Source organism: Mesoplodon bidens (genome assembly GCF_964165515.1).
Source record: "Mesoplodon bidens genome assembly, chromosome: 1".
Lineage (NCBI taxonomy): Eukaryota > Metazoa > Chordata > Mammalia > Artiodactyla > Ziphiidae > Mesoplodon > Mesoplodon bidens.
In genome coordinates this window covers 14,626,293-14,652,953 of record NC_138176.1, presented here as the reverse complement: position 1 = coordinate 14,652,953, position 26,661 = coordinate 14,626,293, and the positions used below count along the sequence as shown (strand labels likewise).

The 26,661-nt window shown below is 36.2% G+C and overlaps 1 protein-coding gene across 7 annotated transcripts in view; it reads right to left on the bottom strand.

The window, feature by feature from the left end:
- The window catches only part of SHTN1 (shootin 1), a 106,002-nt gene that overhangs the window by 47,644 nt on the left and 31,697 nt on the right, over positions 1–26,661 (bottom strand). For 5 of the 7 annotated variants that reach the window (XM_081243773.1, XM_081243769.1, XM_081243772.1 and 2 more), the window contains 6 exons: positions 25,230–25,324; positions 18,237–18,405; positions 16,172–16,269; positions 14,113–14,194; positions 10,476–10,570; positions 555–701 (listed from right to left, as the gene is read on the bottom strand). In XM_081243773.1, the coding sequence (XP_081099899.1) occupies positions 555–701; positions 10,476–10,570; positions 14,113–14,194; positions 16,172–16,269; positions 18,237–18,405; positions 25,230–25,324 (686 nt within the window). The remainder of the gene's footprint in view (positions 1–554; positions 702–10,475; positions 10,571–14,112; positions 14,195–16,171; positions 16,270–18,236; positions 18,406–25,229; positions 25,325–26,661) is intronic. The other 2 variants (XM_081243768.1, XM_081243771.1) reach the window with 1 other exon arrangement.

The window sequence follows — 26,661 nt, the reverse complement described above, 5'->3', positions numbered from 1 at the left end:
CCTTTCTGCCTAGCACACACAGGTAGGCTGTGTCAGCTGGAATAGCTCTACTCATACAAATTGAAATAACCACTTAGGAAGTCTTTAAACATATAGATTTGTACAAGTTTACAAAATCATAAATTTTCCCTAAGCAAATAATTACTACTAACACGGACTTTTCCTCCCTCTCTGAATAAAACCTATGCCCTCCAACAAGCTCTTTGAGACCACTACACTCTCCTAGTGTATGCAGTCTCCCAAAACACAATCAACTCAACTTGGAAATGTGGATTTCCAAACTGCACTATCCAAGCTCTTTTTGAGTTGTATCTCTTTCCCTCGCTTCTTCTGACCCTTTGGACAGTTTAAAGATCATTATAAAGCCTACGAGAGTGCATAAATTTTAGTGGGATACTATAAATTAAATTCATTTGGTAGTTATTTTTTCTAAAAGGTGAAAAGACTGGAAAGACTTAGTCACTTAGGCAAAACATGGAACTATGAGCTACTGGACTGACTCTTCTCAATCTAAGTATGTGTGTGTATTAAAACTCCAGGAGAAAATCTGGTACCTTTTGTTGATGCTCAATTCTCTCTTCTTCAAGGAGCTGTATGAGTTTTGCATTTTCATCTAAAGCTTTCAAAAGCTGCTGGTCAGGAGCAGAGTTCTGTAGCAGAAGGTGGCTTTGTCTCTTTAGCTTGTTTTGTTCAATAAACATCTGCAAAAGTTAATTATAAAAATGTATATACCAATCATTCTCACACATCTCCTCAACTGAAACTGGAACAAAAGGAAAAGTGTGTGGAGTTTTTATTAAAAAGTTAAAGGCAATTTCTGAATTACAGTATAATGATTTTAGAGGTAATGATTGCTATGATTTCATTCATAACTTTTATATAATCTTTAGAACCTTTACTCTTGCCTCAGCACAGTATATATACAATAGTTTAGTCCTATACTGAAGTTTTTAATAATTTATTATTGCTTTAAAGTACATTAGTACTAACAGTAGCAGCTAATATTTATCAAGAACTTATGCCAGGTATTCTACTAAGTATTTTATACACATTATTTTAATCCTTACATCAATCCTATGAGTCGAATGTATCTGCTATGAAAAGTTAAAATGTACTAAACACTATGGGACAGATACAGTGGCAATCATTTTACATACATTTTATCATCTAATCCTTAGAACACCACTGTCAAGTAGACACTATTATTACCCCACTTTTACTAATAAGGTAACTGAGGCTCCGAGGGGTTAAGCAGCTTTCTCAAAGACACAAGTGAGTAGCAAAATCAGGATTTAAACCCAGATCTGTCCGATTTACAAGCCCACGCTCTTAACCATCTGGCTAATCTCCGTCCTCTGCTATCTACTAGACCTAAGATTCTGTCTTAAATTAGTTTTTCCCCAGTGTCAAAAGTAGTTAACAATAAGAGGGTAAAGAGGAGAAGGAAAAAGGTATATTAATATTTACTGAGCATTTTATAAAAAAATTTACATATATTATTAACTTAATCTTTGCAACTTTACATGATTGAAGGCAACATTATTTTCTATTCACCCATGATTTCTTTTCCTTAATACCCTACACAAGTCAGCCAATGGGTGATTCCAAGCATGAAATGTTTTCCAAATTCTGATATCGGGCCTATCTTACAGTAGAGCAACAACATTTTCAAGTGAAATTTACATTCTTCCTCCATCTAACACCTCATTTCCCTGTAAAAAATAGGTATAGATAGAGTGTGAATGAATGTGTGCGCGCGCACAAGTGCCAGGCTGGAGAAAAGTGAGACGGGAGGTGTCCACACACTAGGGAAGAGTAATCAGTATTCCATCATAGTATCTTAAACTTGAGATCAATGGTTTAATTGAAATGACTTATTTTTTCAGGTTACTATTATTTTAAAAAATCATTTTTTTATACATTTTTCCCTCTTAAAACTTAACTGGTTGGGGTCCCTTGCTGGTACCTTAGAAAATATATCAGTCAACATGAAAGGCCAGCAAAAAGCAGCTGACGTAAGTGAGATTCTCTGGCTTCCCAACAAATGAGGCCTTTTGCCAAGAGAGCTCAGAGGGCAGGAGCAAACAGAGAGGAAGCAGTCAGGGAGGCTGACCAGGACAGAAGTGGGAGCTCAGCACTAAGACAAGGCAGGGCACAGGTGACCATCAATGCCAAGGGTGCTTTATTACTCTCCCTGCACTGCTTCTCTGTACTCTGGTTCTCTCTTGGGAAAAGGGATAGCTCTCCTTTTCCGTGTAGCACTCAGGAAAACTTGCTTAACTTTACATGATTATAAATGATCTCAACTCTGTTATTCTGGAGAGAAAAGAATAAAGATATGTCTTAGGGATGCTAACAACATGAATTTCTTTTGCAAAACCCTGTAACAATCCCTAAATTACAATATAAGATGAAAAGAACATACAGAAAAGAAATTCCTTTCAATAACAATGGTAACTTGAAAAATATTAGTCATTAGACTACCTTTTCTAGACTTTAAGATACTAAAATAAAACACTAAATAATGCTTTTTCTAAGATGTATTTAAAGAAAATTCAGTTACCAAACACTAATGAAATTGGTTTTTAGCTATGGTAAGAACTTGTTGGTTAGAGTTATTAAGTTGGTCCCTTACCAGACAGACAAATAACATCATCGGTATCAGAATTTCAGAGAAATTTTCCTAAATCTTTTCAAAGAATGAGAAGAAAATGTTGTACTATTAATATATAATTCATTTTTTCCAAAATGACATTAAAATATCATCATTTGAGTTGTCTGAAAACAACACGAATTACATAATAGTTTCACAGCATATTGGGACTACATGTTGAAAAAGGTATCCACACCATTAAACAGAGAAAAGAAAAACTACATTAAATAGCAAAAATTATATATTCAAAAAGTACAGGAAAGTCATCAAAAATTGAAATTATGTTGAGGAAATACAAAAACTTAACATAGCTATGAAGACAACTCATTGTTTCTTCCTTGTGGGGGATCATGGTTTTGATTTCAGGGTTTTTGGGGTTTTTTTAATTCATTTATTTTTGGCTGCGTTGGATCTTGGTTGCCGCCTGCAGGCTTTCTCTAGTTGTGGCAAGTGGGGGCTACCCTTCGTTGTGGTGCGCAGGCTTCTCATTGCAGGGGCTTCTCGTTGCAGAACACGGGCTCTAGGCACACAGGCTTCATTAGTTGTGGCGCGTGGGCTCAGGAGTTGTGGCACGTGGGCTCAGGAGTTGTGGCACACGGGCTTAGTTGCTCTGCGGCATGTGGGATCTTCCCAGACCAGGGCTCAAACCTGTGTCCCCTGCATTGGCAGGCGGATTCTTAACCACTGCACCACCAGGGAAGTACTGGTTTTGGTTTTTAATTGGACAAGTATGAACAGAAGTAAGGAAGAAACATTCAATTTTTAATTTACACATTTGAGAATTATTTGTATGTTTACAAGGTATATATCTTCCTTTTGTAACTAAAAAGGTAAACTAAATTAACTTCAAAAATTGATTTCTGAGCAGAAGCAAGAAGAACTGCAATCCTGCAGCCTGTGAAACAAAAACCACATTCACAGAGAGACAGACAAGATGAAAAGGCAGAGGCCTATGTACCAGATGAAGGAACAAGATAAAACCCCTGAAAAACAACTAAATGAAGTAGAGATAGGCAACCTTCCAGAAAAAGAATTCAGAATAATGATAGTGAAGATGGTCCAAGACCTCAGAAAAACAATGGAGGCAAAGATCGAGAAGATGCCAGAAATGTTTAACAAAGACCTAGATTTAAAGAACAAACAAACAGAGATGAGCAATACAATAACTGAACTGAAAACTATACTAGAAGGAATCAACAGCAGAATAACTGAGGCAGAAGAACGGATAAGTGACCTGGAAGACAGAATGGTGGAATTCACTGCTGCAGAACAGAATAAAGAAAAAAGAATGAAGAAATGAAGACAGCCTAAGAGACCGCTGGGACAACATTAAATGCCATCTGCATTATAGGGGTCCCAGAAGGAGAAGAGAGAGAGAAAGGACCAGAGAAAACATCTGAAGAGATTATAGTTGAAAACTTCCCTAACATGGGAAAGGAAATAGCCACTCAAGTCCAGGAAGCTCAGCGAGTCCCATACAGGATAAACCCAAGGAGACACATGCCAAGACACATAGTAATCAAATTAGCAAAAATTAAAGACAAAGAAAAATTATTGAAAGCAGCAAGGGAAAAATGACAAATAACATACAAGAGAACTCCAGTAAAGTTAACAGCTGATTTCTCAGCAGAAACTCTACAAGCCAGAAGGGACTGGCATGATATACTTAAAGTGATGAAAGGGAAGAACCTACAACCAAGATTACTCTACCTGGCAAGCATCTCATTCAGATTTGATGGAGAAATCAAAAGCTTTACAGACAAGCAAAAGCTAAGAGAATTCAGCACCACCAAACCAGCTCTACAACAAATGCTAAAGGAACTTCTCTAAGTGGGAAACACAAGAGAAGAAAAGGACCTACAAAAACAAACCCAAACCAATTAAGAAAATGGTCATAGGAACATACATATCGATAATTACCTTAAACATGAATGGATTAAATGTGCCAAGCAAAAGACACAGGCTTGCTGAATGTATACAAAAACAAGACCCATCTATATGCTGTCTACAAGAAACCCACTTCAGACCTAGGGATACATACAGACTGAAAGTGAGGGGATGGAAAAAGATATTCCATGCAAATGGAAATCAAAAGAAAGATGGAGTAGCAATACTCATATCAGATAAAATAGACTTTAAAATAAAGAATGTTATAAGAGACAAGGAAGGATACTACATAATGATAAAGGGATCAATCCAAGAAGAAGATATAACAATTATAAATATACATGCACCCAACATAGGAGCACCTCAATACATAAGGCAACTGCTAACAGCTATAAAAGAGGAAATCGACAGTTAAATCAATAATAGTGGGGGACTTTAACACCTCACTTACACCAATGGACAGATCATCCAAAATGAAAATAAATAAGGAAACAGAAGCTTTAAATGACACAATAGAGCAAATAGATTTCACTGATATTTATAGAACATTCCATCCAAAAACAACAGAATAAACTTTCTTCTCAAGTGCACACAGAACATTCTCCAGGATAGATCACATCTTGGGTCACAAATCAAGCCTCAGTAAATAAAAGAAAACTGAAATCATATCAAGCATCTTTTCTGTCCACAACGCTATGAGATTAGAAATGAATTACAGGGAAAAAACATAAAAGACACAAACACATGGAGGCTAAACAATACGTTACTAAATAACCAACAGATCACTGAAGAAATCAAAGAGGAAATCAAAAAATACCTAGACACAAATGACAGTGAAAACACAACGATCCAAAACCTATGGGATGCAGCAAAAGCAGTTCTAATAGGGAAGTTTATAGCTATACAAGCCTACCTCAAGAAACAAGAAAAATCTAAAATAAACAATCTAACCTTACACCTAAAGGAACTAGAGAAAGAAGAACAAACAAAACCCAAAGTTAGCAGAAGGAAAGAAATCATAAAGACCAGAGCAGAAATAAATGAAATAGAAAATAAGAAAACAATAGCAAAGATCAATAAAACTAAAAGCTGGTTTTTTGAGTAGATAAACAAAATTGATAAACCATTAGCCAGACTCATCAAGAAAAAGAGGGAGAGGACTCAAATCAAAATTAGAAATGAAAAAGGAGAAGTTACAACAGACACTGCAGAAATACAAAGCATCCTAAGAGACTACTACAAGCAACTCTATGGCAATAAAATGGACAACCTGGAAGAAATGGATGAATTCTTAGAAAGGTATAACCTTCTAAGACTGAACCAGGAAGAAATAGAAAATATGAACAGACCAATCACAAGTAATGAAATTGAAGCTGTGATTAAAAATCTTCCAACAAACAAAAGTCCAGGAGCAGATGGCTTCACAGGTGAATTTAGAGAAGAGCTAACACCCATCCTTCTAAAACGCTTACAAAAAATTGCAGAGGAAGGAACACTCCCAAACACATTCTATGAGGCCACCATCACCCTAATACCAAAACTAGACAGAGATACTACAAAAAAAGAAAATTACAGACCAATAACTCATGAATATAGATGCAAAAATCCTCAACAAAATACTAGCAAACAGAATCCAACAACACATTAAAGAGATCATACACCATGATCAAGTGGGATTTGTCCCAGGGATGCAAGGATTCTTCAATATATGCAAATCAATCAATGTGATACATATTAACAAACTGAAGAATAAAAACCATATGATCATCTCAATAGATGCAGAAAAAGCTTTCGACAAAATTCAACACCCATTTATGATAAAAACTCTCTAGAAAGTGGGCATAGAGGGAACCTACCTCAACATAATAAAGGCCATGTATGACAAACCCACAGCAAACATCATTCTCAATGGTGAAAAACTGAAAGCATTTCCTCTAAGATCAGGAACGAGACAAGGATGTCCACTCTCACCACTATTATTCAACACAGTTTTGGAAGTCCTAGCCACAGCAATCAGAGAAGAGAAAGAAATAAAAGGAATACAAATTGGAAAAGAAGAAGTAAAACTGTCACTGTTTGCAGATGACATGATACTATACATAGAGAATCCTAAAGAGGCCACCTGAAAACTACTAGAGCTAATCAATGAATTTGGTAAAGTTGCAGGATACAAAATTAATGCACAGAAATCTCTACATTCCTATACACTAATGATGAAAAATCTGAAAGAGAAATTAAGGAAACACTCCCATTTACCACTGCAACAAAAAGAGTAAAATACCTAGGAATAAACCTACCTAGGGAGACAAAAGACCTATATGCAGAAAACTATAAGACACTGATGAAAGAAATTAAAGATGATACAAACAGATGGAGAGATCTACCGTGTTCTTGGATTGGAAGAATCATTATTGTGAAAATGACTATACTACCCAAAGCAATCTACAGATTCAATGCAATCCCTATCAAATTACCAGTAGCATTTTTTATAGAACTAGAACAAAAAAATCTTAAAATCTGTATGGAGACACAAAAGACCCCGAATAGCCAAAGCAGTCTTGAGGGAAAATGATGGAGCTGGAGGAATCAGACTCCCTGACTTCAGACTATACTACAAAGCTACAGTAATCAAGACAATATGGTACTGGCATAAAAACAGAAATATAGATCAATGGAACAAGATAGAAAGCCCAGAGATAAACCCACACACCTATGGTCAACTAATCTATGACAAAGGAGGCAAGGATAGACAATGGAGAAAAGACAGTCTCTTCAATAAGTGGTGCTGGGAAAACTGGACAGCTACATGTAAAAGAATGAAATTAGGACACTCCCTAACACTATCCACAAAAATAAACTCAAAATGGATCACAGACCTAAATGTAAGACCAGACACTATAAAACTCTTAGAGGAAAACATAGGAAGAACACTCTTTGACATAAATCACAGCAAGATCTTTTTTGACTCACCTCCTAGAGTAATGGAAATAAAAACAAAAATAAACAAATGGGACCTAATGAAACTTCAAAGCTTTTGCACAGCAAAGGAAACCATAAAGAAGATGAAAAGACAACCCTCAGAATGGGAGAAAATATTTGCAAACGAATCAACGGACAAAGGATTAATCTCCACAATATATAAGCAGCTCATGCAGCTCAATATTTAAAAAACAAACAACCCAATCCAAGAATGGGCAGAAGACCTAAATAGACATTTCTCCAAAGAAGATGTACAGATGGCCAAGAAGCACATGAAAAGCTGCTCAACATCACTAATTATTAGAGAAATGCAAATCAAAACTACAATGAGGTATCACCTCACACCAGTTAGAATGGGTATCATCAGAAAATCTACAAACAACAAATGCTGGAGAGGGTGTGGAGAAAAGGGAACTCTCCTGCACTGTTGGTGGGAATGTAAAATATAGCCACCATGGAGAACAGTATGTAGGTTCCTTAAAAAACTAAAAATAGAACTACCATATGATCCAGCAATCCCACTACTGGGCATATACCCTGAGAAAACCGTAATTCAAAAAGACACATGCACCCCAGTGTTCATTGCAGCACTATTTACAATAGCCAGGTCATGGAAGCAACCTAAATGCCCATCAACAGAGGAATGGATAAAGAAGATGTGGTACATATATACAGTGGAATATTACTCAGCCATAAAAAGGAACAAAATTGGGTCATTTGTTGAGATGTGGATGTATCTAGAGACTGTCATATAGAATGAAGTAAGTCAGAAAGAGAAGAACAAGTATCGTATATTAACGCATGTATGTGGAACCTAGAAAAATGGTACAGATGAACTGGTTTGCAGGGCAGAAGCTGAGACACAGATGTAGAGAACAAACGTATGGACACCAAGGGGGGAAAGTGGCGGCGGGGAGGGGGTGGTGGTGGGATGAACTGGGAGATTGGGATTGACATGTATACATTTATGTGTATAAAACTGATGACTAATAAGAACCTGCTGTATAAAAAAATAAAATTAAATTAAAAATTAAAAAAAAAGAAAAGCACTGTCAAATACACAAAGTTTGGCAAAATGAAAATCGAAAAAATAATTGATTTCTACACCTCTACACTGTACACTCCAACAGGGCAAGGATCATATTTGCTTTCTTCACCATTATATTCCCACTATCTACACACTGTCTAGCTTACCAGATGTTTGCTGAATGAACTAAAGAACAAAACGCAAAAGTGGTACTTCTCCGGTTAAGCTAAGTCGTGTACCTTTTAACTGTAGTTATCTGTTGAAAACCTGAGAATCTGTAAACCGTGAAAAGGGAAGATACACTAGTTCTGATCTAGCTTTATCTTTTCTTCTCACTACTGTGTAGATCAAACCTAGATATTGTACAATCATTGAGCACTATTGCAAATACTTATGTTACCAGTAATGTAAGTGCCACCGCTCTTGCTTTCTCTCCTCAAACTTCTCTCTCCTCATTCTGGGTTAATATGTCAGCATTATTGTTTCCACCAATCACTACCAAGTGGATGGCAGACTGAATCATTCATTCTTTTTTTTTTTCCCCGCAGTACACGGGCCTCTCACTGTTGCGGCCTCTCCTGTTGCAGAGCACAGGCTCCGGACGCCCAGGCTCAGCGGCCATGGCTCATGGGCCCAGCCGCTCCGCAGCATGTGGGATCTTCCCGGACCGGGGCACGAACCCGTGTCCCCTGCATTGGCAGGCGGACTCTCAACCACTGCGCCACCAGGGAAGCCCAAGTTCCATTATTTATATATGCTGCAGCTTTTTCCAAAGGGCTCTAACACGCTTCAATTTTTTTTTTTCTTCCTTCCAGGAAATAAGAGAACAGTACTTACTCACCTTTCATTAAACTCTCTGAGTAAAATGAATCATAATATTTCAAATCAGACCTTCTCAGGCTAAATTTTTTGTAGAGTTCATTGCTAGCACAGCTACATTCAAGCACAGAAAAACTCCTGCACAAAACCATAATCTGATCTTCAAATGTCATTCCCATAACCCCATGCTTTGTCTTCCTTCTACACCTTGGATACGTCCACCTAAGAATGTTTTATATTTCCTTAGCTACTTTCCTTGAACCTGCAGTATGCACACAGATTCAAAATATTTACACATGATGGAAATCTCATGCACATCAGCTCCATATCATGAGCTGTTACAGTTCAGCCAACTGGTGCCTCATCATTTCCCTGGAAACCAGTCCCAGAGCCATGGAATACCCAATAACCACATGGCAACAAAGTTAAGGCCAGAACACGAGAAGCTCAAAGCTTATCTCTAACATGAGAGAAAAGTCATTACTCTGGTGAAAGGCTCAGATAATGGATGTGTAGCATGACAATGTTCCACAGCAAGCGGAAGAATCAACTCACAGAATGAGAGCACTGAATAGCAGCTGAAGAGAAATACTAAGACCATGATGTTGTTATTTCAGATGGTATACTGAGATGTAACCTAGATTCTTACGGCTACTGGAAACATGCAAAAATAATGTACTCAAGCTGGACTTTCCCTCACAAGTTATGGGATGGGTATCCCTAAATATAATTTCTTTCCCCGACATAGCATTTTATAGTTTACAAAATTCTTTTGAAAAATTGTGCCATTTGATTTTAAAATCCACTTGGTTAGGTTGGTAACATCACCCATTTTATAGATGGTGAAAGTGAAGCCCAAAGAGGCTAAGGGAGTGCTAATAACTGCTAGTAACATACAACTACTAACTGAATGACACGGCCAAAATTTAAACCCAGATCTTCCGACACCAAGTTCAATGAATGTGATACTATTCCATAGCTCCCTAAATCAGGTGATCCGTAATTCAAAGTGACAACTGCTTATTCAACTTCAAAAAATATTTTTATATGTCATCTGCAAAGTTCCTTAAAATATAAAAATGAAATACGAAGTCTCTGCAAGATATTTACCTCTTGTGCAAACGACTCTGCTTTCTTTCGAAGGTCCTTCTCCAGTTCCAAGTTCACTTGCATTTCCTCATACTCTTCTACTGCTAGCATGGACACTTGAGAAGACAAGGAAAAGAAAATGGACAATACACCACACAGATTATCAGGAATACGGATGAAAAATGGTGATGAAAAGATTCCTTATTCAGGCATATAAGCACCCACTTTCATTGCTGGTTGGAGTATAAATTGGTAAGACCTTTTTAGAGGGCAACTTGGCAATATGAATCTAAAATCTAAAACTGTTCATACCCTTTGACTCAACAATTCCACTTTTAGGAATGTATTTATTCTTCTAAAAGAATAAATCATGAACATATACAGAGATTTAATTGCAAGGGTGCTCTCTGCATCGTTGCTGAAAACAGTGAAATAATCTAGATGGTCTAACACTGAAGGATCAGTAAGTAAAGTATGTTGTGTACAAGAAATATTCTGCCATCAAAATTACATTGTAGAGGCATATTTACTGAATGGAAAGACATTCATGATATATTTTTTAAATGAGTTCATTTTTGTTTTTTAAAAGCCACATACAAAACCCGTCAACAAGGATTTCACTGAAGAGGAAAACATGTGAAAGGCCAATTACCATCTGCATTAGTAACCAAGGAAAAGGAAAGTAAAACCATAGCTACCTTTTTATACTCACCAAAGAGGCAACTGGCAAAAATTTAAAAGTACAGCTATATCAAGTTGGGAGAGAATACAGAACAATGGAAACAAATACACTGTTAACAGGAGTATAACATAAACTTATAGATCTACTTTAAAAAAAATTTGGCATTATGTAGTGAAATTGAAGATAAAATTTTACCTTTGGCATATATCTTAGTGAAACTCTTGGATATGTGCACCAGAAGACATGTATAAGAATTTTCGTAACAGCATGACTTGGAATAGCAAAAAAACTGGAAAAAACTCAAACATTCACCAAATGGATACTGGATAAATGAATTTTGGTATAGACATTGAATGAAATATTATACAGCAGTGAAAATAAACATACCACAGCAATACCCTTCAATGTGATGAACTGGACAAACACAAAAAGTCGCAGAAGGACATATGCAAAATGATATCATTTATATAAAGTTCAAAAACATGCAAAATTAAATAATGTGCTGTTTAGGGATATATATATATCTGACAAAACTATAAATAAAAGCAATGATAAAAGTCCAAGGAAGGAACACAAGTAGAGACTGATGTTCAGGGGCTTGTAAAGCACCGATGGGCAAAAAAGATATTTCTTTTGTTGGTATTTTATTTATACTCCATATACATTATAAACATATTTAATAAACAATTCAATGTACATATATAGGTTTTTTGATTGAAATATAGTTGATGTACAATATTGTATGTTATAGGTGTACAATATAGTGATTCACAATTTTTAAAGGTTATGCTCCATTTATAGTTATTATAAAATATTGGCTATATTTCCTGTGTTGTACAATATACCCTTGTAGCTTATTTTATACATAATAGTTTGTACCTCTTAGTCCCCTACCCATAAATTGCCCCTCCCCCCTTTCCTCTCCTGGAAGAATAAACACTAAAATGTTAATAGTGCTTAACTCTGGACTGTAAGGGTTGAGTTCTATTTTTTTTTCTTTTCCCATATAAATCTATACTTTCCACCAAAAAAGTATGTTATTTGAATAAAAAGAAAAAATGTACATCTGTAAGTTATTTCAAAGTGTTCTCCATGTTTATAAAGAAGAGGAACAGCCTTAGATCCATATGGGCCCAGGTCAGAGCTTTGAATTAAAGAATCACTGTGGACAGAAATCTTCTAAGGGACTATACTGTTGAATAGGAGCAACATGAATTCTTTCCTACTTTTTGACATTTTGTGACCTATTCTGTTAAATAATGATGTAGACGGGACAGAGGGAGTGATGACGCCATTACCAACTAGGAACCACATAGGTGGACAGCACACTAGTCTCTCCATTGGCTTCCAGCAAGGCACTTTCAATCCTGAGCTGAGTCATGTCAATAAAAACCTTTAAAAAGGCTCTCTTAATGGCAGCTTTCACAAACTGTTCCTCCAGGGCACTTCAGTCCTAACTGATTAAGGACTGGTTTGCTGCGTAATGACATAGAATTTCAAACTCTGTACTCGGCCAATCTACTGCATCCTCAGAGGAAAGACTAATAGTCTTACTCAAGTAAAGCAATGAAGTGGTGTTTTGTGATGTGAATTACAGGTCCCTGAGAGCTAAATGATTTTCAAACCTATTTAAAAAAAAGAAACTTCACAAAGAAAACAAAGAAGATTATGACTATCTGAGGCCCTGGGCAAGATAACTGACTTTCTATTCTATGTCCAGAACACTATAATAAAAAGTGAATTTTCACATGACCTGGCCCTCTTGGATTCTGAAAGAAATTCGGTTGGTCCTAGTCATGTATTTATTTATATAATCTCTCTCTTCCTAGATAAGGGTCTCCCTGAAGGCAAGGTCCATGATATTAACCTCTGCAGAGCCCTCTGTTTCTAGCACAGTGCATCACAACTGAAAATTCTTCTACACCATTTCTATCTTCTTAAATGCACAAAAGGCAGAGGAAATGTTACAACCTAGTGCATCTCCCACACTTAGCTACAAGGTCCTTTATTTACTAAAAAAAAAATCTCAATTCATGAATGACACAAAGATGGAGAACTACCACCAATAACAATAGGGAAGGCCCTGGGTCTGAAAGGTTTCCTTTTAGTGTTGTAGCTTCTGAACTAGGAAAGACAGTGGCTGAGGGAAAAAAGGAGAACAAAAAGCATAGTAAGTCCTCTCCCTTAAGAATTATGTTTGCAGAACTGCACTGTGCTCCTTTGCCCTAAACCAGGGGACATAAGAAATGGTCCCATGAGACTTGATGCTGTGTTTTATGACAAGGATGATGGAATCAAATTACACAGAATTTTCTCTAGAAGTAGCCTCTGGAGAAAGTTCCTTCTCACCATGAGACCAGGTCTGCTTCTCCTGACCAACAGGTAAATTTTTATGTGATTCATAAAAATGATCATGAATCTCTCATCACTCTGGCTCATAGACAGCTGAGAGCCAGACTTCAGGCACACAGGCAGGAAATGTGCAAGAACTCGGAGTAAGTAATAAGCACTTTGTACATTAACACATATTCTCACTTTCCCTTTGTCCCATTTTCCATATCCTCTTAATTTAAAAGTTTTTCATATAATGTTACATGTATTTATGTAGATATCATAATCTCTCCTGGATCGAGGAGAGGTTTACCAATTAACCTACCAGATATATAAATACTGAGGAGATAGCCAATATGGCCACGGTCCCAGGATATATGTAGGACAAAAGAGTATTTAGGTTTGAAGTTTCAAAATGAGTGGGTCATGAATTCTTCAAGCAAAAGCACTTTTAAATGTCCCCAGACTCTCAGGTAGGTGGTAAAAGAATAGGAACGAGAGAGACTCATTGCTAGAAGTTAGGAAAACACAATATAGAAGATTTCTGCTACAAGAATCTTTAGACACCAGTATAAAACAACACAAAATATATATAAACAAAATAAATTACATATATATTTGAGGAAAAAGACTGGAAATACATACCTCTATTACATTTTTCTAAGACTTTTCTCTGTTCAAGAACTTCCGAATTTAAAACATCTTTTTCTTGTTTAACTTTATTTACCTAAAAATGTGATATTTTGAGGGGAGAAAACATCCAAAATTGTAAAACATGATATATGATGATGTGTGATACTTAAATTGCTGTTCAACTTTCAACACGATGTTACATTAAAGCAGTAATTGGCTTCACTGTGCTAGGCTTCTATTAAAATGTTTTTAAAGCCTCAAAGTAACTATTTAATTTAGGATGTACATCTGGAACTTCTTTACATATTCCAAAGAGTATTGGCATTGGTCCCTAAATATGGCAGTGTTCTAGCCGTCCAGTGTAAATGACTGACATTTTTAATGCAAAACTCCAATTAGACTGCACCCAGAAAATACTTGAATCATTTAATCAGAGAGCCAATATTCAATTTTGGTATTCATTTTAAACTCTGATGACATTTGGCTTAAGTAAAACATACATAAATTTTTTAAATAAAAAAGACTTTGAACTTTGACTTTTGGCTTAAACAAAATACATATGAAAATCCCCCCTTGCCAAAACTTAAATTTCTGAAATAATTTTTGGCATCTATCAATAGGAAAAGAGAATATCATAGTATAGTTTTAAAAAAAGAATTACATGTAGAGTTACATGTACCAAGTGGATAAATCTCAAAAGCATTATGCTGAATTATAAAAGCAGGTTTATATAGTTAAAAACACTCAAAATACTAGGTATCGTAAAAATGTAAATATATGCATTGAAATGATAAAAAACAAGTTCAGAATAATGGTTGTTTAAGGAAACAGTGCAGGGAGTGAGGAGAATGCAGTTAGGGAGAGATGCACACGGGTTTCAATACTATGCTAATGTTTTATGCATTAAACTACATAGTAGGCATATGGAGGTTCGTTATTTTGTTTTTTACACTTTTCAGATGTCTGAAATAGTCATAATAAAGATACCTTCTGAAATGGCTTCCAATAACACCTCTAAGTGGGAGGGGACGGAATCATCAATAACTAATTACAATTGAGGATTGGAATGCATCAAAATGTCTTTCTTTCTCTCCTGTGGTTATACTCAAGAAACAAGCTAAGGTAATGGTCCCTGAAAGGGACCCTGAACCCATCAGCACTCCCAGATGGTCTGTGAACTGGTTTCTTTTAGTGTAAGCTATATTGTTGTTTTCGGTTTAAATTAGTAACTGGTATACACTGTTCAACGCTTCTAAAACGTCATCATCCTTCTTCCCAGTCACACTTACTGCCACAATAAGTAAAAGCAACTGGGGCTGGGAGGTTGGTGGTCACTGCTTTCCAACCTTTTTCACATTATGGCCCTTAAGAATATGTGTATGGGAACTGGGGTAACTGAAAGAGGCTGCTCGCTGAAGGGGTCAATACCCTGGCATACCTGTAAGCCATCTGAAGGATATCAAGGTGCTATACACGTCAGTTGGGAAGCCTTGGGCTACAGACTCTGAGAACCACTGATACAAGTTAAACCGAGACTGCAAAGGCAGATCCTTGAAGCCTCATGCAAAGAAGGCTAATTATGCGCTCCTGCTCTTAAAGACAATTCAAAAGGAGAAGTAAAAAGATTCTCCAAATACCCACTTGAACCCATTCTACCATCTATCATATATGGCTGTGTTGGAGGTACAGAGGGCGATAGCCTTTCCCAGCTGAGTCAGCCCTCCATCAGTGAAGCAAAATCATTCTTCACCAGCAGCAACAAAGTGTATGACTTAAATGCAGATATCACTGTCACAAATCTGCCTCACAGTGAAACACGAGGGACAATAGGAAACACTTCAATGTTATTTTACTATTTTATTTCTTGAGCTAGACAGTGGGTACATGAATGTTCATGATCTTATTTTCTATACCTTTTTGTATGTCTGAAATAGTGGGGACAAGAGAAGATTAAAATTGGTACATGGTTCTCAGGTCAGAAATTAGCTTCCAACAGCAAGTTTTTGACTTAGCCTGTCCCCAAACACCTTAAAACACTAAAGGTCTTGCCTTTCGGGCCTAAGATACATACTTCTTCAATTACTTCTACAAGTTTGCTCTTGAGATTTTCCAGTTCAATGGCTAATATCTTCTTTTCCTCCTGAACAGATACAATTTGATCTCGAAGTTCTGCATTTTTAAAGAAAAAAATAAGAAAAAAAGCCTTATTTTTAAAAGAAGAAACCAATCTTGTCAGAAGAATTGAAAATGCCAATCCATGTGCAGCTTATGGTCAAAGTTATTCCACAATTAAAAGGAAAATGAAGTAGCAAAAAACAATGGAAATATCACTTCTCCCCCCGCCCCACCAAATATAGCTATGTTTCTAAAATTTTGTATCAGGCACGCTCACTATGTTAAATATACTAGATCATGTTTTCTCTGCAATATATCAAACCTGTATTCTAGGAAACTATCTGGCATTTTAGAAGTAGAATTTTTTTTAAGCTTTCAGCAAAACAAACTAAGGCACTGTACTAATTTCTTTTTTATTTTATAATGGCCATGGGCTTTTGTCACAATGCAATACAAACAAACTGGGCAGCTAATAATTTGGAGATTTTGATTTAAAGAAAAAAATCCTGACTTGCTGCCAATTTACAGCCCTTAAACATTATCTGAACTCACTCAAAATATAACCTATTTGAAAAAGGGTTAATTCTAATAATTTTCTCTCCAGGGTGTTGGGGTTTTGTTTCTTAATTTACTTCATATTTCATATTATTGAGACTTAATGAAATCTGTATTACTAGAGTGAAAGTACTAGCAACTATAAGTGCAAAAACTTCTGTTCTAATAATGTTCTCTCCAGGGTGTTCGGGTTTTGTTTCTTAATTTACTTCATATTTCATATTATTGAGATTTAATGAAATCTGTATTACTAGAGTGAAAGTACTAGCAACTATAAGTGCAAAAACTTCTGTTAGATTAAAGTTACTTCTACCACTCAAATGTTAAAAAAAAAAAAAACATGGATTAGCACAGAGTACTTAAATTTATACCCAGGACCACATACTTCTGCCACTTAGCTTTTAAGTGCTTTTAATTTCTTACCCTTCTCCGAGGACAGTTAGAAACCTGCTATGTGGTTATTTATTTATAAATAAGTTAAATCAAACTTTTTACATGAACCCAGCTTAACTGAAGGGTTCTCAGAGACTTATTTTAAAACCACTTTCTTCACTGGCTGGCTAATCTTAAAGAAGAACAAGAGACATACCATTCAAGACCTAACAGAAGGGAGAAATACAAACAAAAGGAAAGCCTTTAAACTTCCTCTCCCTTCCTACCAACATAAATATGATTTTGTCTTAAGTTAGGGGGCAGAAAGTCAGGTTAAGATGGCTTTCTTTTTACTTTCTTCTTTATACTTCTCGCTGAAGTTTTATCTACCAAACAAGCAAACAAGTATTGCTCCTGACAGGTACAGTAAGTTAAAATGCTCCAATAGTTACTGAGCCCCAAACTGTTTTCCTACATCCTTAACAATATATAGGTGTGTGTGTGTGTGTGTGTGTGTGTGTGTGTGTGTATTTATTTATTTATTAATAAAGTTAATGTGTATTTAATAGATGTATCATGTGATCTTGCCTTACAGCACTACTTGGGGACCACCGCAGTTACTTAATACCACATACTGCTTTTAGCTCATTGCCTGAATCATATGGGAAGTTCTTGGAGGGCAGAGACTAAGCAATTTGGGGAGGTATCTTCCCCAAAGATTCCAACAGAGAACCAGACTAACCGGAGGTGTCGGCTAAATATATTTTTATTCATTCTTACTTTCATTTAACAAAAATATCTTATTACACAGTCCTATCCTTTAGAAATTTATAGGCAAACTGACTGCCTCTGTCAAGACAATGCTTTCAAAAGTGCCTAATCCCAAACAAGAAAGTACTCATAACCCTATACATGCATCATGATTCTCAACCAGGCCACCCCCTGTGACAAATAATCAGAATTTTTTCCAAAGTAGGAACCAGGCATCAATATTTTTTGAAATTATCATGTAATTCCAATGTGCAACCAGGGTTCAGAAGCATTATCCTAACAGGAGTCAAAAACATGCTCAATAATTAAGCCAGGGATCCTACCCTTGATTTGCTTCTGACACTGTACTGAGACACAAGTCTCGGCAGCACCCTCAGGGTCCATGGTTGAATCTTCATCATCAATGTTGATCTCTTCAGTTATTACATCTGGCCCCAGCTTGGCCATGTATAACATGCTGATTCTTTTCAATGCTTTATTTTCTTTATTTAGCTAAGGCAAATATAAAGACAGTTATTTTAACAGCAGTCAAATGAGTGTCTTGACACCTAGAGGGGTGGGATAGGGAGGGTGGGAGGGAGACGTAAGAGGGAAGAGATATGGGGATATATGTATACGTATAGCTGATTCACTTTGTTATAAAGCAGAAACTAACACACCATTGTAAGGCAATTATACTCCAATAAAGATGTTTAAAAAAAATGAGTGTCTTGGATTTTTAAACAATAGACAAATTAAGTGTATTTTTGTCTTGCACATTCATCAACATTCACAGCATGAAGTAACAATTAGAAGAGTCATTAAATGAGGTTTTTTAAATAATTTCTAATATTAAACTTATTACTTTAAGTAAGACCTATGCCTTATGGCCAGCAGCATGTGAAAATGCTAGTTATAAATGATAAATACAAGAAGAATTGAGATAAAACACCAGTACAGATTAAATAAAATTTCAATTTATTCACAGTCATTAAAAGTCTTCATTTAAGACACTTTCTTTCAAGCAAATATTTTGTTTGATGCTGTGCTATGAATATCTTTTAAATGTTTGTTTGCCTGGCACTCTCTGTTTTCTGTACACTGACACTCCTCTTCACTGTTCCAAATGATTTCTATGGGAACAGCCAAGTTCTCCCAAAGCACAACCTACCACTTTGGCCATAGCTATAATAATTAGTCCAGGAATTAGGCACATATTCCAAGCTTGGTCAATTAGATCCCCTCTCTAGAAATTTGGAGACTGGAACAGAGAGATGAATTCCTTTCCATGTGTCTGGATATACAGTAGCTACTGGCAACCACATTACACTACTCAATTGAGGAACAGAGAAAGGCAGTCCACAGCAAAGCCAAAATGGAGCCAATGTGTAGGAGAGACAGAGAAAAGCAACCGACACAGGGTTTGCCACAGGGCTCCAGTCCATTCCTAAAACGCTCCTAGCTCATGGATTCTATGGGATTCTCCAATATCCCTCTGAACAAATTCCTACTTTTTTTTCCTTTTCTTGCTTAAACTAGTTCAAAATGTGTTTCTATCTGTACATAGAGTTCTAATAATACACGATAGAAGAAAGCTCAAGATACGTTTCTATTATCTCTATCTAATTCACTGCAGATAAAGGAATCCTAATTCATTAATGTATTTGTTATCCCCTGATGTAAAAATGAGTTGGTTATCAATTATCGTTACCTTCTTCAGCTCCTGTGTTTATGTGCATATAAATGTCAGTACAAGGCACACACGAAGACTAAAATTGATCCAAAGTCCACAGAAGGAAAATATGGTTTTGCTTATGTGTTCTCTTCACAAGACTAAAATATAAAAGGTCTTCTCTTATTTGAGTAGAAAGTGTTTCGTATATTGATTTCTCTAGCATAAAATATAAGATATAGAAATGTGTTTGCATTTACTAAGGGCCGTTGGCCATCAAGACAAGTTCTTAATTTAATAACAGACATTGGAAATAAACACAGACAGAAACAATTCACTGGAAAGCTAAACGCCCTTCACTGCTGTAAACCTTATGCCAGAATAAGATGTTTAGTATGGTATTTGTCTGGCTTTGGTTCTTCATTTGTGATCATGATTAGGACCCTTCAGGGTTTCTCTCAGGGAAAGCCCAGCCCATTTCAATTTGGGAGATCTGATTCTTACCCCAATAATATGGAAACTAAATATACCCCAAGTAGCGTGGTCTGGAACACAAGAGCATTCCCTAGAGTATTCCCTGACCTCTGGGAAATCAGGAAGAATCACTTAGAAATGGCTATGAACCATTCCACAGATTCTTCCTGGGAAGGATGGCGAGATCTATTCAGGGAATCAGACACAGACCTTTATTCCCAGTTCCCAGCCCATAGCTCCAGCTTCTAGCTCTCCATTTTTTTTTTTTTTTTTTTTGCGGTACGCGGGCCTCTCACTGCTGTGGCCTCTCCCGTTGCGGAGCACAGGCTCCGGACGCGCAGGCTCAGCGGCCATGGCTCACGGGCCCAGCCGCTCCGTGGCATGTGGGATTCTCCCGGACCGGGGCACGAACCCGTGTCCCCTGCATCGGCAGGCAGACTCTCAACCACTGCGCCACCAGGGAAGCCCTCCATATTATATTAGAGGATCAGGGATAAGATACAAGACCCATGATTTCCCAATCCCTCTTCCTTCAGATGGAAAATTCAAGTGAACACTGTTGTGGGTTCTTTGAACCATGAATGCTAGAGCATGGCACTAGACGCTCAAGGACCATCGTCAATTCTCAAATGATGACATCTTTTCTGAATGCAAGGAGAAAAGAACAATTTAAGAAAAACTCAAGTGAAAAAACTCAAGACTTAGTTTGTAATTCTGCCTCCTAATATTTAAACTAATGGTGCCCAACCCTGCACATTACCATCTGTAGAGTTTTTAAAAAAAAAAAAAAAAACTTCCAACATGCAGGCCCTCACCAGACCAAAATCTCTGGCAGTAGAGCCCAGCATAGCACTTTTCAGGGCTTCCCAGGTGATTCTAATGTACACCAATACTACAGATAATTGACATAGAGGAATGCAGTACTTGAGTATGTATTTCTATAAAATTAGTATAGCAGAGTTAAGAATTCAGCTCTGCAATCAAATTCTGTCTCTGCCTCTAGAATAATCTAATCTTTCAGTGTCAGTTTTCTCATCAGCTAACTAAGGATAAAAATAGTCTCTATCCCATAATATGAAGATTAAATGAGATATATATAAAGCATTTAATATAGTGACTGACAAACAGTAAAAATTCAGCAAATATTAGCTATTAGTAACAAAAGAGGTTTAGTTTGTGTGTCTAATTTTCCTCTGAAAGTCATTTATCAGCTAGTTTTCTTCAACCAAGGTATTCATCTATATAATGTTTCTTCTCCCAGGATTCTCATGAAAAACTGAAAATACTAATTTTTGCCATCTGGTGCTCCCCAGGCCATCATTGAAGTAATATTTAATAACCTAACAGTTAACAGTTCTGCCCTCAAAAGAGTTTTAATGCCTCTATCAAGCCAGGCACCAAAGTCTACCAGCTACTATTTGGCTGTAATACAATTACTCAATTCAACAGTTACTATCTCAAGAAAAAAGCCAAACAAAATTGCAAACATCTTCTCTAAAACAACATTTTCACATTCTGAAAGAAGAAATATAAGACTTATACACATTAAATCTTATAACCATACTAAGTGGAAATTTTTGAGAACTCTGAATTCACAAATTTGGGCTGAGAAATTTCACTGTAGTTATTATTCATCAAGTTATATAGGTTAATGGCATGCTACTTGGGTTTTAGAATCCTTATTAGTTACAAGGCAAAAATAAATCTTTTGTAACCCTATGGTAACAGAATCTTATACTATATTCAAATTTAAATAGAGTTTTTATATTGAGCACAGTTTAATGAATATTTAAAGATACAAAATAAGCAAGTTAAACAGACTTGGATCATACGATTAAAATAACTGGTCTATACTTATCAGTTTAACTTTCACATTTTAGCAAAGCAAAGCATCCACACTTGCTTTTAAGGAAATAATGCAGTCAAATTGTATTTCTGACCCACCTCCTAGAGAAATGGAAATAAAAACAAAAATAAACAAATGGGACCTTATGAAACTTAAAAGCTTTTGCACAGCAAAGGAAACCATAAACAAGACAAAAAGACAACCCTCAGAATGGGAGAAAATATTTGCAATTGAAGCAACTGACAAAGGATTCATCTCCAAAATACACATGCAGCTCATACAGCTCAATATCAAAAAAAAAACAAACCCAATCCAAAAATGGGCAGAAGACATAAACAGACATTTCTCCAAAGAAGATATACAGATTGCCAACAAACACATGAAAGAATGCTCAACATCACTAATCATTAGAGAAATGCAAATCAAAACTACAATGAGGTATCACCTCACACCGGTCAGAATGGCCATGATCAAAAAAATCTACAAACAATAAATCCTGGAGAGGGTGTGGAGAAAAGGAAACCCTCTTGCACTGTTGGTGGGAATGTAAATTTATACAGCCACTATGGAGAACAGTATGGAGGTTCCTCAAAAAACTAAAAATAGAATTACCATATGACCCAGCAATCCCACTACTGGGCATATACCCTGAGAAAACCATAATTCAAAAAGAGTCATGTACCAACCACAATGTTCATCACAGCACTGTTTACAATAGCCAGGATATGGAAGCAATCTAAGCATCCATCGACAGATGAATGGATAAAGAAGATGTGGCACATATATACAATGGAATATTACTCAGCCATAAAAAGAAACGAAATTGAGTTATTTGTAGTGAGGTGGATGGACCTAGAGTCTGTCATACAAAGTGAAATCAGAAAGAGAAAAACAAATACCATAAGCTAACACATATGTATGGACTCTAAAAAAAAAAAAGGTTCTCATGAACTTAGGGGCAGGACAGGAATAAAGACGAGACGTAGAGAATGGACTTGACGAGGGGAGGGGGAAGGGTAAGCTGGGACGAAGTGAGAGAGTAGCATTAACATATATACACGACCAAATGTAAAACAGATAGCTAGTGGGAAGCAGCTGCATAGCACAGGGAGATCAGCTCCTGCTTTGTGACCACCTAGAGGGGTGGGATAGGGAGGGTGTGAGGGAGACGCAAGAGGGAAGGGATATGGGGATATATGTATACATATAGCTGATTCACTTTGTTATACAGCAGAAACTAACACAACATTGTAAAGCAATTCTACTCCAATAAAGATGTTAAAAAAATTGTATCATAAGAATTAAACATTCCATTTGTCATTAATTTGAGAGCAAACACTTTAGAAAAATAAGAATTTACAGAAACTCTGTTGCTTAGAAAGTGAAAACTACTTCCAAAAATGACAATTAATACTTAAATCAGGATGTGCTACTTTCATTTATTGATCACACATATAATGAAGTTTCCAAACTTTGCATTCAAAGCTGTAGTATCTTCCACATCCAATGAGCACATCTACAGCGTTTAATTGCATAGGGTTTTTTTGGTTTGTTTTTTATTCTAAAGTTCCTGAGTTCACACCGTATCCTCAAAAACAAACCGTAAGTCCATTTTCAAAAGGGCTTCTTAAAGAATAGAAGACAAACTATAAGTTAAGGGTCCTACTGTCAATACTAAATTGTAAAAATGACCCTAGAGATTAGTAACACACTGGCTCATAAGCAGGGAGGAATATAACAGTCACCTGGCAGCTTTTTCAACATTCACATGTCTGGGCCATACTCCTAGAATCAGTGGGTCTGGGGTATTCTTAAGAAATCAACCCTGGTCTACCCTGACAATTATGACATGATAATTGCCGGTTAGAGAGGTGAATTCTCTTGCTCAAAATCAACTGTTAAATAAAAAAGGGGGGAATAGCAATAAAATTATTTTTTAAGGGGACCAATGATTAAAGTCATCATAAAGAAAGAAAGTCTGTCCCATTTCTCACTTTAGTCCTAATTCTAGTTCATCCTGTCATTTAAGATGAGACAATGGCAGTCCAGGGAACAGAATTAACTTGGCCAAAGTCACATATGTCCAAAATTATATAATTAGGAATAAATCCTGTACATACTGCCTCCCAAACCACTGTTTTCCATAAACTGCCAGTCCTGAGAGGTAGTCAATGCTCTCACTCTGGATGTCCTATTGCAACAGAAATACTTGTTAATAACAAGAGAAAAATACAGAAACTATCCTTAGCCACTACAAGATTCAGAACAGCTAGTATGCTCTGAATACATTTTTTCTACTTGGTCCAAAAGTAAAGGAAATGAAAAGAGAATTCCAACAGTATTATCAACCAGTGAACTCTAGTGATATAGAGAATAGAAATGATATGAGAGCACCCATGTTATCGTTGCTTTTAAAGCAATGGCCTCTGTTGCTATATATTCTTCAGACAAATAACAGAAAAGAAGCTATGTACACATACTTATATTCTTAGCTAGGTTCTGCCTGTATATCTTATGAATTCTAATGTAGTGCTGTTATGCAAACAATTAAGCAAATACCTCTAGCAAGCACACTGCTAATGCATACAAATTAAATTGACTGACTTACTGATCTACAGAATTTCAGTTGCATCCAAAGAAATACTCTGGATGTAGGTGATGGGGGAGAGGGGAAAGAAACAAAACCAGCATCACCAATGAAATTTGGCTGAAAATTGCTGTAACCCATTTTCTGATGAAGTGGTTCAGATGCATTTTACCCAACCCAAAATACATAAGACAGAGATAAAAACATTCTATAATAATAATGTACTTCTGATGAGACAGAATATAGAAAATTACACCCTTGGTAAATTCATCAGCTAGAAGCAATCAGTGGAGCACTGGAGGTCACCCTTAGCATGCCCTCACTTTGCTTTCAAAAATAATCACCTGAACTGTAAGGTCTGAGGCTGACTTTTTCATCTGATTCAAACAGGAAACCCTCATTGCTCTTTCATGTCACTCTAGGTTAGTTTTAAACTTGGTTAGCATTTTAACCAAATGCACAGACATTTGGAAAGTCGAGTTCAAAAGACCACTCTGGGACCATTTTCACAGACAAAAACCACAAATGCTGAAATACACACACACAAATACTTTTTTTTTTACCATCAAAATAATCTTTGCATTAAGACAGATATTTACATAATCATATTCCAGGATTCTGAGACCTCTGATGAGGATCATCAGAGCAGACAACTGATTAGAGAACTAGAAAAGCAGAAAAGGATAAAGGCCACTGTTTGGAAAAGCAAGTTGAAATTTAAAAGCTCAGGTAGAATTCCTTTATTTGAAATGTCTCACCTTTGTTGCCAAAGCTTCAGCACTTTCTCGACAAGTCTTCTCTATTTCAAGATGGTTCTGCATAAAATTCACTTCCTCTATAACCATGTGAGAAACTAGGAATGAGGGGGGAAAAGTCTCAGCATTCAGAGATTAGTCAGCTATTCCAGAAGCCCACACATCTTGTCCCATGATTAAGAATACTGCAATTCTTTAGCTAGCCAGACCTTTAGCTATCATGAAAAAAAAGTGCTTAAGACGCTGCCCTGATTAAATCTTAGCTAATATTTGAATGTAGAAAGAAAAAAGAAGACAACGAAGAACTTCTATCGCTATTACACACATTTTGAGAAAGCTACTGAGGATTTTTTAAGTGTCTCTTTTCTATGTATCTGTATACATAACCATAGACATGTCTGCTAATTTAAACAAAAGAACCTCTCTTACATTAAAAGGGGCAAACATGATTTCCTTTGCTTAGCAGGATGTAACCCATGCGTCTACTAAGGAAAATTAGCTAAAGAGAAATGTTTAAAAATAAATCTTACGTTGATCTCATATCTAGAATAACAACATGGCAGCTTAACTAAGTTAAGTATTTCAATAGTAGTCTTTATTACTGACAAAGTATTTAAGAAACTTCAGGGCAAAAAAGTATAGCAACGAGATTTATGTACTACGTGATGATGAAAGTAGATGCTAATAAATTGCTTCTTACATCACAGACTGTCAGGAAGATCAAAAGAAAAATAAAATTTTACTTGATATTTAACCAATGTTTCAAAAATAGCAATTTTCAGACTTTTTGTTAGCTGATTTATATAAATGAGATTCAAAGGTACAAAATAATTTAGAACTTGAATTATACTCTGAAGATCAAGTAAGAAAAATGCCAACTCCTTTCACCCATATTTCTAGTTAAAAGAAAATGCTCAGAATTTCAAACTTAACTGTAGACATGTATACTTAATGACATTTGTTTGGCTTAAAAAAGAAAAATTAAGGGCACCCAAATGTGAAACCCAACAAAGTTAGGCAAAAAGCACTGGGCTCACATAACACAAAGAGAGATTACTTTTGCTTCATTTAAGCTTAATTAACCTGCAATTATGATTAAACTCAGGGGAAAAAATTTCTCTCCAAATTAAATACAAAAATGTATTACTTCCTAAGTCTGTCCGAAGTTCTTATTACGTTAATATTCAAATTCATAAAGCAGCACTAAATGGCCAGAAACATCTCTAACCTTGACATTTTTTCAGGGGTAATAATAATCTGCAGCAAATGCAGGCCAACCAAAAACCACTTAACTAATTAGTAGTTGCAGTCACCGAGAAAAACATGAATCAACACTGTTATTACAAGTGGCACATTTGAGTGGCATCTAATTATGACTTGATGAGCACGATACTTGCATTATCAACATTACTACTGCATCCCATCGGGGCCTAAA